This window comes from Notothenia coriiceps, unplaced genomic scaffold (genome assembly GCF_000735185.1).
Source record: "Notothenia coriiceps isolate Sejong01 unplaced genomic scaffold, NC01 NC01_scaffold00037246, whole genome shotgun sequence".
Taxonomy (NCBI): Eukaryota; Metazoa; Chordata; class Actinopteri; order Perciformes; family Nototheniidae; genus Notothenia; species Notothenia coriiceps.
In genome coordinates, this window is record NW_011369947.1 from 10,947,854 (window position 1) to 10,961,307 (window position 13,454).

General features: G+C 40.5%; 1 protein-coding gene across 1 annotated transcript in view; it reads right to left on the reverse strand.

The window, feature by feature from the left end:
• Positions 1 to 6,946: 6,946 nt before the first annotated feature.
• The window catches only part of LOC104966394 (syntaxin-12-like), a 15,611-nt gene continuing 9,103 nt past the window's right edge, over positions 6,947 to 13,454 (reverse strand). The window contains exons 2-5 of the mRNA XM_010795579.1: positions 12,979 to 12,989; positions 9,659 to 9,728; positions 9,387 to 9,486; positions 6,947 to 7,105 (exon numbers count right to left, since the gene is read on the reverse strand). Coding sequence (XP_010793881.1) covers positions 6,947 to 7,105; positions 9,387 to 9,486; positions 9,659 to 9,728; positions 12,979 to 12,989 — 340 coding nt within the window. The remainder of the gene's footprint in view (positions 7,106 to 9,386; positions 9,487 to 9,658; positions 9,729 to 12,978; positions 12,990 to 13,454) is intronic.

The window sequence follows — 13,454 nt, forward strand, 5'->3', positions numbered from 1 at the left end:
ATGGGAGAACCGATACAACATAAGGGTTACGTTTCTATTGCATGCCTCCTTTGAGACAACATGTGCAACCAACCTGATCTCACTAGAATGCGTGACTCCACCATGACTCCTTAACACCGCATTGCGTGGTGAGTCACAAACTTTGCTATATTTACGTGTCTGCACCACGCATACAACGCCAATGTAAAGTGAATGAGGCTCCTTTGTCGTGGTCCAGTATTCACCGGTTCGTCGTCAAAGATACACTGGTAACACGTATTGATTGCTAGAAAGCTAACCTAGTTTCTAAGTCAAGTGATATTCCTAAAACAATACCTGCCAACCCTACCGATTTGGGCGGTAGCCTACCGCTTTTGACATGTTTCTACCACCTACTGACTTAGCTGGCTTTCCCTACCGATTTTCAATCTTCCCAAACTATAACAAATACAAATGACACTCCATAGACACTGGACTCGACTTTTGGTGGACACCGTTTGCAGCGTGTCTGTGATCGCATCATACAAACAGTCCTCTGTGTTTCTGAAAGAGAAACAACGTGCAGACCGGGGGTTACGCTGCCTTTCCCGCAGCGTTACCCCCGACGAGGCATTTGAGTCCTGCGGCAGGATTTCCCCGTTAATATCAGTGTCTCGAAACACATGTTTTCCGGAAGCATCCTACAGTGTCTCAACTGAAAGAGGACCACAAACACACACAAAATATAATACAATTTTGAGATTCGGGGATATTTATCTCCCATTCTTTCCCTTTTTCTGACATTTTCAATACCCAACATGCCGTTAATGTCTCTGTTTAGTGAACTACAGCAATCTGAAAGCCTGTACATTATTTATATCACACTTTATCAGTAGAAAAATGCAGGAAACTACTTTTTTAATGCAGTATTTTCTGATATATCGCGCAACACAAAGATATTTCGCTCTGTGCAAACCTTTGACTCTAATATGTCAACAACATGAAACAAGAATGAACCTGGCTTTATCCAAAGTTCACACAAGAGTACTACATCCTGACCTTCATCTCCACTGTCTCAACTGAAAGAGAACAAGAAACACATTACAAATATAATTAAATGTGGAGACTTTTGGATATTTATCTCCCATTCATTACTTTTCGGGCATTTTACAGACCAGACATGTCGTTGATGTCACTATTTACCAAACTACCACTTTTTCTGAAAAATGCATAAAATGATGCAATATGTTAAATACATGGTTTATACATGTAATTACTGGGGTTCCATTTATTCTGATTACCTCATCTGGGCGAGCACATGTGCCGCCCGCAAACCTACCTCATTTGGATTTGGAAAGGTTGGCATGTATGACATTACTGTTTTGAACATCCTGACAACAACTCATTAGCATTTGTGTAGCGTAGCGGTCTGCTGATGTATTTCTTGGCTATAATATCCACCGATGGTACAGCTTCAGTTCTGCAGAAAAACAGACATAAAGCAATGCAATCTGCAAAATCATAGCAACACCATGCCAGTTTGAATGCATACATCTGACTTTATCCAGAGCTCAAACAGTGCATTGTGTTTATCTGGCATAAATGCTATTGATCTGGTTGGCTGTTTTTCACACATCTAACTCACCAAAATGCATGAGCACTTTGTGTTTGTTGGCCACTGTCAGCATTAATCAAAGCCATCCTGGACGTGTATCAGTTGCTCGACACAAACAAATCCCTCTGAGGGAGCAGTCGGTTTATGACTCTCACCAAAGTGCGTGCCATCTGTGAGTTAAGGCTCTCATTTACCACTTCCTGCGTAAGAAATATTGCTGTGAAATGTCGAGCGCGCTGCCAAATGACCTTTTTTTTCCCTCCTCCAAGAAGCAGACTCATCCCACTTTATGGGAGGAAGTGAGGTGCATCTGACATCTGCTCGAAAACTGAAGCCCAACGAACCTCTCTCCCGTTTTCTGCTTTCCTTATTTTTCCGGAGACGTAAGACCCAGCAGACGTGAGAGAGGCAACGCTGAGACGAGATTTGAACTCCCAAGTCAAATTACAAAAGGCAGATGACATTAATATCACACAGGGTTTGGCAGCTCCTAAGTACATGCGGGGAGACAGCGGGGGGGCCACATAACCCATCAGTCAGCATCTCCCTCTCTTCCTCTGTCAGCCATGTCACTTTGCAGAGGAATGCTCGGGGCACTTGTTATGTTGCCTCCTCTACATAGAAAACGTGGTGATCAACAGGGTTGTTTTTAGCTCAGAAGACGAGGGATGTTATTGTTTGGCAGTTTTTGTATTCTTGTCGGTTTTCTCCCAATCCTTTCGTAACCCTTTTTGCTTCAGTGGTTTTGTGTTATTTGTGTTGTGTAGATCTATTTGTTTTCTGAATATGTGACTTGTGAGTCCTCTGAGGGTTTTTCTGTTCCTTAGCATTAGCCTTTGGTTGGCTATTGACAGTAACTCACCTGTTTTTAACAATAAATCTGACTTAAAGAGGACATATTATGATATTTTTCAGGTGTATATCAGTATGTAGTGTCTCTACTTTAAAGAGTCCTCTCCTGCTGATGTTCAGTGTATATCAGTATGTAGTGTCTCTACTGGGACATGTCTCCATGCTTTAATGTTCAAAAAGTTATTTATTGTTCTCATACTGCCTGTGCTGCAGCACCTCTTTTCACCCTTTGAAACCAGAGTCCAGTCTGCTCTGATTGGTTAGCTGGCCGGCTCTGTTGTGATAGGTCAACCGCTTAGAGATGGCCGCCCCTTAGCCTATCACGTACAATTTGTTGGAGCGCTAGCACTATGTTCCTGAAGTCAGATCACTGAGCATGTTGGGTATGTTTGTTGAAAAAGCCTACAGAGAGATTATTTATATCTGACCGGATACATATATTTTTAAAACTTTACATGTATTGACAGATTATGGGTCTCAGGAGCCATTTTCAAATGTATTTGCTTTAAAATTTGCTCAGATTTCGACCTTACTCACAGACTTTTAACCCAATGAGATCTCTTCATTTTACCTTAAATCATGTTTTTCTGCTCCGTAAAATGTTCTCTAATTCCAAACTCCTACAACAAATTGAGGATAACAATGCCAAAATGAACACACTATCATTAACGCTGATGATAATGATGATGTTATAAACAGGGTCACTGCAGGTCTAACTCGTCCTCAGCTGCTGCACAGATCCAGGTTGAGCTCACTTCCTTACGCAACCATGTCCTAACGAGGACATGGTTGCGTAAGGAAGTGAGCTCAACCTGGATCTGTGCAGCAGCTGAGGACGAGTTAGACCTGCAGTGACCCTGTTTATAACATCATCATTATCNTGTGTGCCTTGGCAGTCTCAGGCTAGCATTATCCACGTCCTCTTCTGATGATGTAGTACTAGTCGCAGCTTCACTTGTAGCTTCGGTGCTGCTAGCCTCTTCTTCTTGTGAATTATATTCTTTTTAGAAAAGAAGTCAGTAAAAAATGTTTGCCTCCGATTATAGAGCTTTTTCGTTAGCGTTCTTGGGGGAAAGAGCTGCCGCAAAATTGTCACTGACACACCCCCAGCTCGCCACGGGGTCACGAGCGTGATGACGAATCATAATTTTTTAAGGAAATCCTTTTTATTTTTTATTATAATTACTGTGGAATGTATTATGTTTTTGTCATTATTACAACAAATACACACTTGCAACTGATAACACTGGCAATGATTTTATATTTATTAGACTATTAAAAAAAAAGATCATGCTCCAAATAAGTGGGGGTACGGCGTACCCCCGCGTCCAACGCCCACTACACCACTGACTATCCCATCATTCAAGAGTGGTTTTCACCATAAGACATTTTTGTTTTTGAACGGACACTATAATTTAAATTTTTTTACTATGTTCAATCTGAATTTACTTTAAAATAAAATCATCTATATTGGTTCTGACACTTCTTCACATCCAACTCACAGATGTAACCTTGCTTTGAGAAAAAAGATTATTAAAATACCCCTTTTAGAAGTGAAGATATGGTCATTTGTTCTGGGAATGTCATTTTTTAGCCAGAGACCTGAAAAACAGGTTAACAAGTCCTGATTTTTCTATTTATTTTGAACCTGCTAAAATGGACTAGGTTTTAAACACTAATTAATTAAAAGATTGAATTTAGTAAAAGTAATTTTACTATGATTAAGTGGCCAGAGGACAATAAATCACTGACCTCACACTGAAAACAGAGCTGGCCACCTAATTCTGAACTCTGCGATGAATAGCTTGTCTTCAATCACCTCATATTTCATGTCCTTTCCATCTTCTCTTTAATCACATGTTGGTTGTTTGTCTTCTTCACCTGAGACAATAGTGCCAGCCTCTCCTTCTCTACACTCTCTTTGTTTTGCCCTCTTGGATAGTCAGGATTGAATTTTAGCTCTGGACATTCAATGTTGCGCAGCTTTGTGCGGTAGTTTGCCATTTTGAATTTCAAATGTATCCTCCGCCCAAAGAAGCCAGTAATGAAACTTGCTTTTAGGTTTTAAACAATAACACAGGTCTATTAATATCATTTTGTATAGGTGCATTTATTCAACAACTCTCAAAATGTACTTTTTAACTGCAGAACCACAATTTGCAAGAGCTTTGTCCCATATAATTTATATAATTAGTTGAGCTCTGTACTTTGAAGTAGTATTAAAACAGTATTTTTCAAGTGTTTATCTGAATGGAAAGGGAAGTTTACGCCACGGATGTCCGTACCAAATATTATTGCAGTCCACCCAATAGTTATTGAGAATCTAAGTCAAAGAACACAAAGAAAAGAAAGCTTGACGCTTGTGAACTGTCAAAAAATAAAGGCCGATGCCGGCCGTCAGTGAACCGAGCCGGCCGCCAACGGCCCGCTGACGACCGGCCGTTCTATGATTCTCCAGAACACACAGATGGCCAATCCGCCCCTGACGCTGACCCTTATAGACATTACTAAGCTTAACCCTAGCATTATACACACAAGTGAAACATTTCAGATAATAAACTATATTTCACAGGAAGGAAGAACTATTACATGTCCAAGTAACAATGCATAGTTTCAGGGGTCTGGGATTAGGTTCAGAGTCATTGTGAAATAAACCCATTGATGGAACGATATGTACTGCCTCCCTGAGGACAGAAGCTGGAAAAGGCAGTAAGCATGTGGCGTTGAGGTCAGGTTTTTATTTATTTATGTGTTTGTGCTGCAACGATTAAATTGATGGATGAGGGCAGCCTTTTGATCTTGAATGATGCACTGAATCTTTCCTTGTCTAAATGTCATATATGTCACTGTGCATGTTGAGCATCTGCGCTCTACCACTCTGATGAGCAGAGTAAAATAAACTATAGTCCCTAGAGTTGTCATAATAAATGTTAGACAGAGGCAGCAATATGGCTCATCTTTTTTAGATCAGCAGCTCTGTCAAAGACAGAGGGGTAGACTCTGCTGGGATCATGTGTGCCACACAAGTTACAAGTAAAGGTCCTGCATTCAGAATGATTTATAAACAACATTAGTATTTCCCGTAAAAAGTACTTAAAGTAAACTAACGTGTTATATTCTACCACAAGTTAATTATTTTTGTGACAAAACAAACTCATTTTACTTTAACAACTCCGTTAGTTTCTTGTTGGGCAATTCTACAACTGTGTCGTTAGTCCATTTGTTCTCTAAAAATATAATTAGAAAAAGTAGCATGGTTTTATTTGAAGCTGTGGGTCTAAAATTGGATTGGATTTTTTTATTTTGTCTTTGAACAATCCCCTCTTGAGAAATAAGTGAGTCAACGTTTCAGAAACTGATTCAAAGATTATGAACCCAGCCGGCTGATTTACTCGCCTGATGTTTCCGCACTTCATCATGTCCAGGAGAACAACAGTAAATCTGTACATCATAAATTCAATTATTTGAAAAAGTTTCAGCAGTGCTTTTTCAAGCTTTCCAGAATGTCTCAATTTGCCATCTCTCTTTATACTCCTCTGTTGGTATTAAATATTAAAGGGGTAGTTCAGCATTTGAGGAAAATATATTTTTTCCAGAGAGCAAGATGTATTTTAATGACATGGATTAGTGTTACATATGACCACTTAAAGCAGTTGACCCGACACATTATGCCTTCTAAATCATCCTGTTGAGAAAGTTATCATTCCAACATTAGCATTTATCTATGTGTAGCCTCACAAAGCTCCATGCTTTTCCAATGTACTGTTCAGATGTGTCTCTATAATTTTGATATAATCGTGGATAATCAACGGTAACAGTTTTTTGTTTTTTTGTGTTTCAGTGAGGTTGGACTGTGGAGGAAAAGACACACAGAGAGAGAGAGAGACAGACAAGGAGTCCAATAACAGCACAGGAGGCCATCAAACAGCAGGGATCCGGACACACACACTCACACACACAACCGTAAAACACACAGTAGAAAGACAGATTTGACACTTTGTCAGAGCCACAGGAAAACACTTAAACAGCGGGGTACTGCCAAAACACATCATAAACTGATGAGTTACACACGGTAACACACACATAGAAGAAAAAACACACAGTGATGGAGACAGACTCAACGCTGTGTCAGAGCCGCAGGGAGATAGTAAAACAGCAGGCTGCTGTCAAAACAGTTTGAGGCAACGGGTTACACACACACACACACACACACACACACACACACACACACACACACACACACACACACACACACACACAAACCCTTATGTGCCCATCCCCCCATATGGATGGATATGTTCAGTGTCTATTCTTTGTATATTTACTGCAGTTGTACATGTATACCAGTAGTCTGAACAATATGTACAATTTGAAAGGGTGTTAAAAGAAATTTGGTGATGATTAAGGGTTTTAGTGTTAATGTAATAGCAGTTAAAACAGGACCGGTCACATTTGACTGCGAACACCAAAGTAAGGGGGGGAAGACAATAGGAGGGTTAAGAGTAATCTTTAACTGTTTGTTCACAGTGAGTCAGAACTCACCAGGACTCTGGATCCGGCCCGGGCTCTGGCCACGGACTCCTTCTCTCTCTCCGCCGCCCTCCGCTGAACCACCTGGAAGTTGTTGAGGGCTGAGGAGAAATCGTTCATCAAACGTTCCCTCTGGAGCTTCTGCTGCCTCTGGAAGAAAAAGAAAGAAAGGAATCTTTTTTAACATTTGGTCAAGGCTGTCATTTTGCATTAGAGTTCAGGTCTAATGTAAAGCTCTGAATGGTGTTAACCAGAACTCCTGCCCTGAGTCTATTTTTCATTTAGTCCCTCCACTGGCTCCCTGCATGTTTTAAAATGTTTCAAGGTGTTAGTTATTTACTACACATTCTAAAGTTGGCTAGCACCAGCCTATCTCTCATTTTCATTTTTGCTGTTTTTCCCCAAAAACATTTAGTCAAAACTTTGGTGATGACATGTCTGAATCTGCTGTTTGGAGTTATTGAGCATCTCAAAGGTCTGTTATTATTTTTAAGTATATCTTGACTGCAGGCAACATGGATGTCCCGATGCGTTTAGTTTTGTTTTAATTTAACTTGACCTTCTTCTTTTATTATGTCCACTATAATTATTGCTATCAAGTCATTATAATTTGAAAGATGTCTGTGTCTCAGCCAAGGAGTTGTAACTCATCAGCAGATGGTTCAAAACACTGTGAACTACACGATCAACTAGTAAACAAAGATGAATCGGCTGGATATATAATATAAATAAAGAGTACTGTCATACGGAGACTTCCGGAATGAAGAGTGAGGAGTAGACGTGTTTTCCTCCGCTCCCTCGCTTCCAACTTTTTTATCATGTAGAAACCTCGTTACTCACTTCAAACTTTTACTAATCGATACAGAACAACTGCGCAACTTGATACCTTAAAAAGACATGGCATCTATAGCCGCAAAACAATTGACACCCTTACTATTGATGAAGAACCCAATACCTAATTATCAGCAGAGCACCCCCCCTCCCTCCCCTCCCTTTTCTTTGCAATACTATTTAATATTCATCCTTTATTTATTTTGCTTTTTATTTCCTTATCCCCCCCTCCCCCTTGTATGTTTGTGTGAATGAGATTGCGGGGTAATGGGGTTTGTGTTTGTTTGTCATCTATATTAGGAAAACACAGTATTTTACATGTACTGTAATGTCTTGAAAATGTCTGTTCGCTATCCGTGTGAAAACTAATAAAAAGATTTATTAAAAAAAAAGAGAACTCTCATACATTGGTTTGTAATTGTAACGTGAATAAAACCATGAGAAGACAAAGACAGAGATTGATTTTGATGCAGGAAAAAAGTCCAGCCCACTCTCACTTCACATCCTGAAGTATGTCAGTATGAGCAGCGTTCTCTGCAGGACGCAATCTTATTCTATCCTTTTTACATACATTAAAATCACCACAAATGCTATATTCTTTGAAAAAGAAGTCACCATATTCAATGACCATTTTGTTTACAAGGCATTTCTCCAGTTAAAGTAGTCAATTTCCTTTTAATATCTTTTGTTTTGTAGATTGTTAATATTTTGTGTTTCCTTTAACTTGATCGCCCTCTGCTGGGCCCTGCAGACTCCTATCCTGTGGTATGATGTAATGGTCTCACTTAAAACCCTACAGTAAGTTTGTTTCTGTATTTTCCCTATTAAAGTGGGCTTCTAATAACCATGCTTTTGCTACAAAGTGGTGGTGAGTAATTGGTTACGCCATGTGTTGTAATTTACTAACGAGCTAAATTATTTCATTCTTAGTTTTTGTACTTTTCTGGACTGTGACCAAACGTTCATCATTAGTATGCTATTGGTTACATGCAGTGTCATTTAGTTTCTCTTTTCTCCTTCCCTCTCATCCTGAAGCTATCCGCAGCTCTGGTTTTTGATGACACATCAACAATGATCTGACCGTGGAATAAGCTTATCATGGCATTCATTGCCCTACTATGATTTTACTGACATATCCATATGTTGATATATCTCAATTGAATGATTTATTGATATAGCGATAGTTTGTACAGATATGTGCGCTCAGGGGAGGCCGCCTCTCCCACTTCAATGAAAGTAGCATTTACAGAAAGTAAAAAAAGATATACATATAAATATTACATCTTTCAACTGATCTATGACAAAATGTAATTGTTTGATTGCGATCATTTTATACACAAAATAGCCGAATTTGCAGAACTCTGCTTCAAATAGGGGGAGACGTCATTGAATACTGACCTGTAGGCCTATGTGTGTTTTTTAAATAATTATAATATGAGATATGAAACACACGGTCACCTAACCATTAGGTCAGTCATCCCAATCGAATGGTGAATTCAAGCTTCCTCTATGGGGCTCATATGTCTATAACTGTGGCTCTGATACTAGCCAGTGCCTCTGTGCCCATTGACCTCACCACACGTCACTGGTGAGGGCTGACCTGTTCTGATGGAGACAGTGGGGGGGGCAGGGAGCCCAGCTCCTTCAGGTGTCTGTTGGTTTCTTTAGCCAGCTGGTTGGTGTAGTGCTGGAGCTGTTGGCTGCAGGGGAACACACACACACACACACACACACACACACACACACACACACACACACACACACACACACACACACACACACACACACACACACACACACACACACACACATTAAGATCCTTCCACTCTGAAATATTACCCAGGATGCTGCTGGTCCCAGGTCAGTACTCACAGCTTCTCCTTCAGCTCGGAGCTCTCCTGTCTCAGCCCGGGTTGGTTGAGGAGGTTTTTGATCTGACCAGCTGAGGAGAAAAGGAACAATTGAATTACACACAGGGGGGAGAGGGTTACTACAAAATGTATGCCTTTACATTTACTAGTTACCAGTCAAATAAAATGTTATCAGCAACCTTATCTAGGTATCACAATATAAAAGTAATGTAACCTGATTACTGACTGGTGCATTTGGATTTCCTCAATATCAAATGCAATGCCAATAAATACAAAATAAAATAAATATCAATATGAAGGTTTTTTAGTTAAGTGTAATATGTAAGACGAAAGGACAATGTGACCTTAGAGAAGAAGAAACCAAGATATTTAGGATTTAAAAAATGATTTTATTGATAGGAAAACCTGCCTTTCACTCAGCATATTCAGGCAGGAGCCTATACGCCCCCACTGAAACACATGAGCACATACTACAGTTTAAAAAAGCAGAAATTAAATCAGAGCTGACAGAAAATGCTCCGTTTTAGTTTAATACACACAGTTAAGCCCACACACACTATTTTATGAACATATAGGTTCACCTTTCTTTTTTTTTCAATTTACACACGGCATCTATTGCACGTCTGTCCGTCCTGGGAGAGGGATCCCTCCTCTGTTGCTCTCCCTGAGGTTTCTCCCATTTTTCACTTTAAACTGTGGGTTTTCTCTGGAAGTTTTTCCTTGTACGATGTGAGGGTCTAAGGACAGAGGATGTCGTGTTGTCATACTGATATTCTGTACAAACTGTGAAGTCCACTGAGACAAATGTAACATTTGTGATATTGGGCTATATACATAAACATTGATTGATTGATTGACTGACCTGCTGAATTAAAAACAGAACAAATGAACTAAAGAAAATATATATATTTATATATTATTAAAATATATGAATTCTACTGTACAGCTTTTAATTCTTCATTCTCTTGTATCTTATTCTTTTTTAAATATACTTATTTCTGAATTTGACTTGCACCACTGAATCAATATTGATTGCACTATTTGACTACCTTGCTTTACGTCTAAAGTATATTGAATGTTGCGCTGTATTGGACTTACAGTGAGACTTTCCTTTCCCACGCATTAGCCTCAGTGCATTCTACAATAAAACCTTAACATTTGAATAGAATGTGTTCTCTAGTGATCTGGGACCTCATTTATAAAGGGATACACCCTAAAAAAATGGCGTACGCCAGTTTCTACGAAATGTTTGCGATTTATAAAATACTAACTTGGCTTGAGCGGGGAAAATGTGGGTCCGCCACGCAAACTCGTAACCCGATGCGGTAGCGCACTAGGCACAACAACGGAGAGTACGAGAAACTGCGACACCGTTGGCAGAAAGGGAAGAAGCGAGAGAAATATGGGAATATAAATACCATAAATAAAATGTTACCTGCTCATTGCATGATTATGAAGAATGCATTTTCACAAATGGCATTAATAAGCCAATTTTAAAACTGATTTAACAATGCGCCGGGGAGAGCCTCGATGGCCACAAAAAGTATAAACTTGGAGAGAACTAAATAAAGTACGGATCATGTTATGTTAAAACCAGCCGTCGAATATTTGGGTTAATGTATGAAATGTTTTTGCTGCTTGTTGCTCATAAAAATGATGCAGGTAGCAGGATAAAGATTGCGTCTAAAGGACGACGACCGTCTTTTTGCATTCTACTAAGTAGAGATACGAGCTTGGTTGTAGTGATACCATAGCACGATGTTTGAATCGGTTTTCGAACCCTAGGTCTTCACGAAAAAACGGTGAACAACTACGTGTCACACAACACTTGGGACCGTTTAGTATTTCTACAAAAACAGCCTCTGAAGATTGGTACAGATCCCTACGTGTTTTTTCCCATTCAATTTCCAGTAGCTGGCGATCTTATGGTATGTGGATCTGAAAGGTGGCTCCCTGCAGAAAAAGAAGCATGGCCGATGGAAGAGTTAAGGGGCCAATTAAAAGGCGTCTATTGAGTTGCAGTTGAGGCTAGAGAAATGAGAGGGTTTTTATTGTCAGGATTATGCGGTGCAGTGGATGCAGCGAGGAGTGCTTTAGTTTGCTAGTTATTACGAAGATTAGCGGAGAAAAATTGTGTCCATTACAAGCGAGTTGGTCATGGTAGCCGGAAGGTGTTGCTACGGACGCGGCGAGGCGGAGATTATTTTTCTGTTATGTTGTTTAACGGGTTTAATGGGGTGTCGTACTTTATTGGCTACCCCAATGTCCCCGCTCCATTTATAGGTTGTTCCGGTACAGCGCAAACGTATGTAAGTGTAACAAAATCCCATCTAAAATGTGGCTAGATACGTGGATTTTCCCCGGTGCAATTCTCCGAACCCAGTCTCACATCTACATCACAATCATCATAAAACAAATACAGAAGAGAGCAGACCGAGAAACATTTTTTTTATGGAAAGAGAAAAGAAGGGGGTGAGGGCGAGGCGTGCTGGCGCATGTTTGAGAGAGCAGGGCGAGGGGTGGGTATAACGGCATGGGTAATCGACGGGGTTCGGGCCTTACATTGTACATCACGAGGTAGCAGCGCCGCCGTAGTTCTCTATTTATAGGAGCGCCTGATGAGAAGACGTCTAGACAACATGAGGAACTGCGACAACCTGAAAACTCGTGACGTGATCATAAAGTATACAGCAATTAAACCCACCATCTTACCATTTCTTTTATCACACAATACGTCTCTTTGGCAGTATTCAACACTAATTCAGCTGACTTGTTATTCTAATACCAATTGGTAATAGGCGCTATTTACACCATAACGGTGCACAAACGATATAGAAGGGGAACACGTAGTGGTTAAAGCAATGTTAATTGAAATTTCATATTTTTGTAGTTATTAGATTATTAATAGGATCCCTATAAAGTATATCATGACGGCGTGTGAGTCTTCACTAATGAGTGTAATTAAGAGGACTTGTATGGAGGACTATATTTCACATCCCTTTCAAGGATTTTCTAATTGGTGTTTAGTTGACATATCATGAGTTTGTAGTACCCAGCGTGACTGAGTGTTAGTTAGGCTAGGAAGGAGAGTAGGAACGGAGTCCGAGGGCGGTCGAACGATGTGCATTAGCAAGGACAGGGTCTAGTCAATATGTGTGTATACGGCCAGCACAACGTGGATGTGAGGAGCAGTATTTTAGAGCGGGAGTTGAATTGAACGATAGTATTCAGGGGCGCGGAAGGGGGTGCTGAAGGCTGCTGCGAGCGACCCGCCGAGCGGCAGGCAGGGTCGAGCTCCCGCGTCTGGAATTATTATTTGACGGTTATTGCTGCTCCCGCTGTGCTTAATTCTGTTATATATGTAAGCCAATAAATTCCACATCGTGGGGTAAATAATATTTGGCCGCCGACCGAATGTTTTTTCTGTAGCCCCGACAATTCTTACCTCAATAATCTAATACATTAACCGTGCTTTACCTCAACCTCCAGCATGACAGAGGACGCAGAATGTAATTTCCCGTATTCAGTGAATGCAACAGAGCAAGACACAGACCTATCAGAGAGGTGACAGGGAAATAAAAGTGCGCTTTGTGTCATCGTAAGCTCCGCTCTAGTGTGTGTGTTGTGTGGTGGGTGTGTGGGTGGTCGTCGGGTGGTGTGGTGTGTGTGTGTGTGTGTCGGAAATATCGCATTTGTGTGTGTGAGAGAGAGAGAGACGGGAGAGAGAGGGCGAGAGAGAAGAGACGGGGACCGGCCAGCAGCAGGACCGTGTTGCTTAGCAGTCTTGGTTAGCTGTA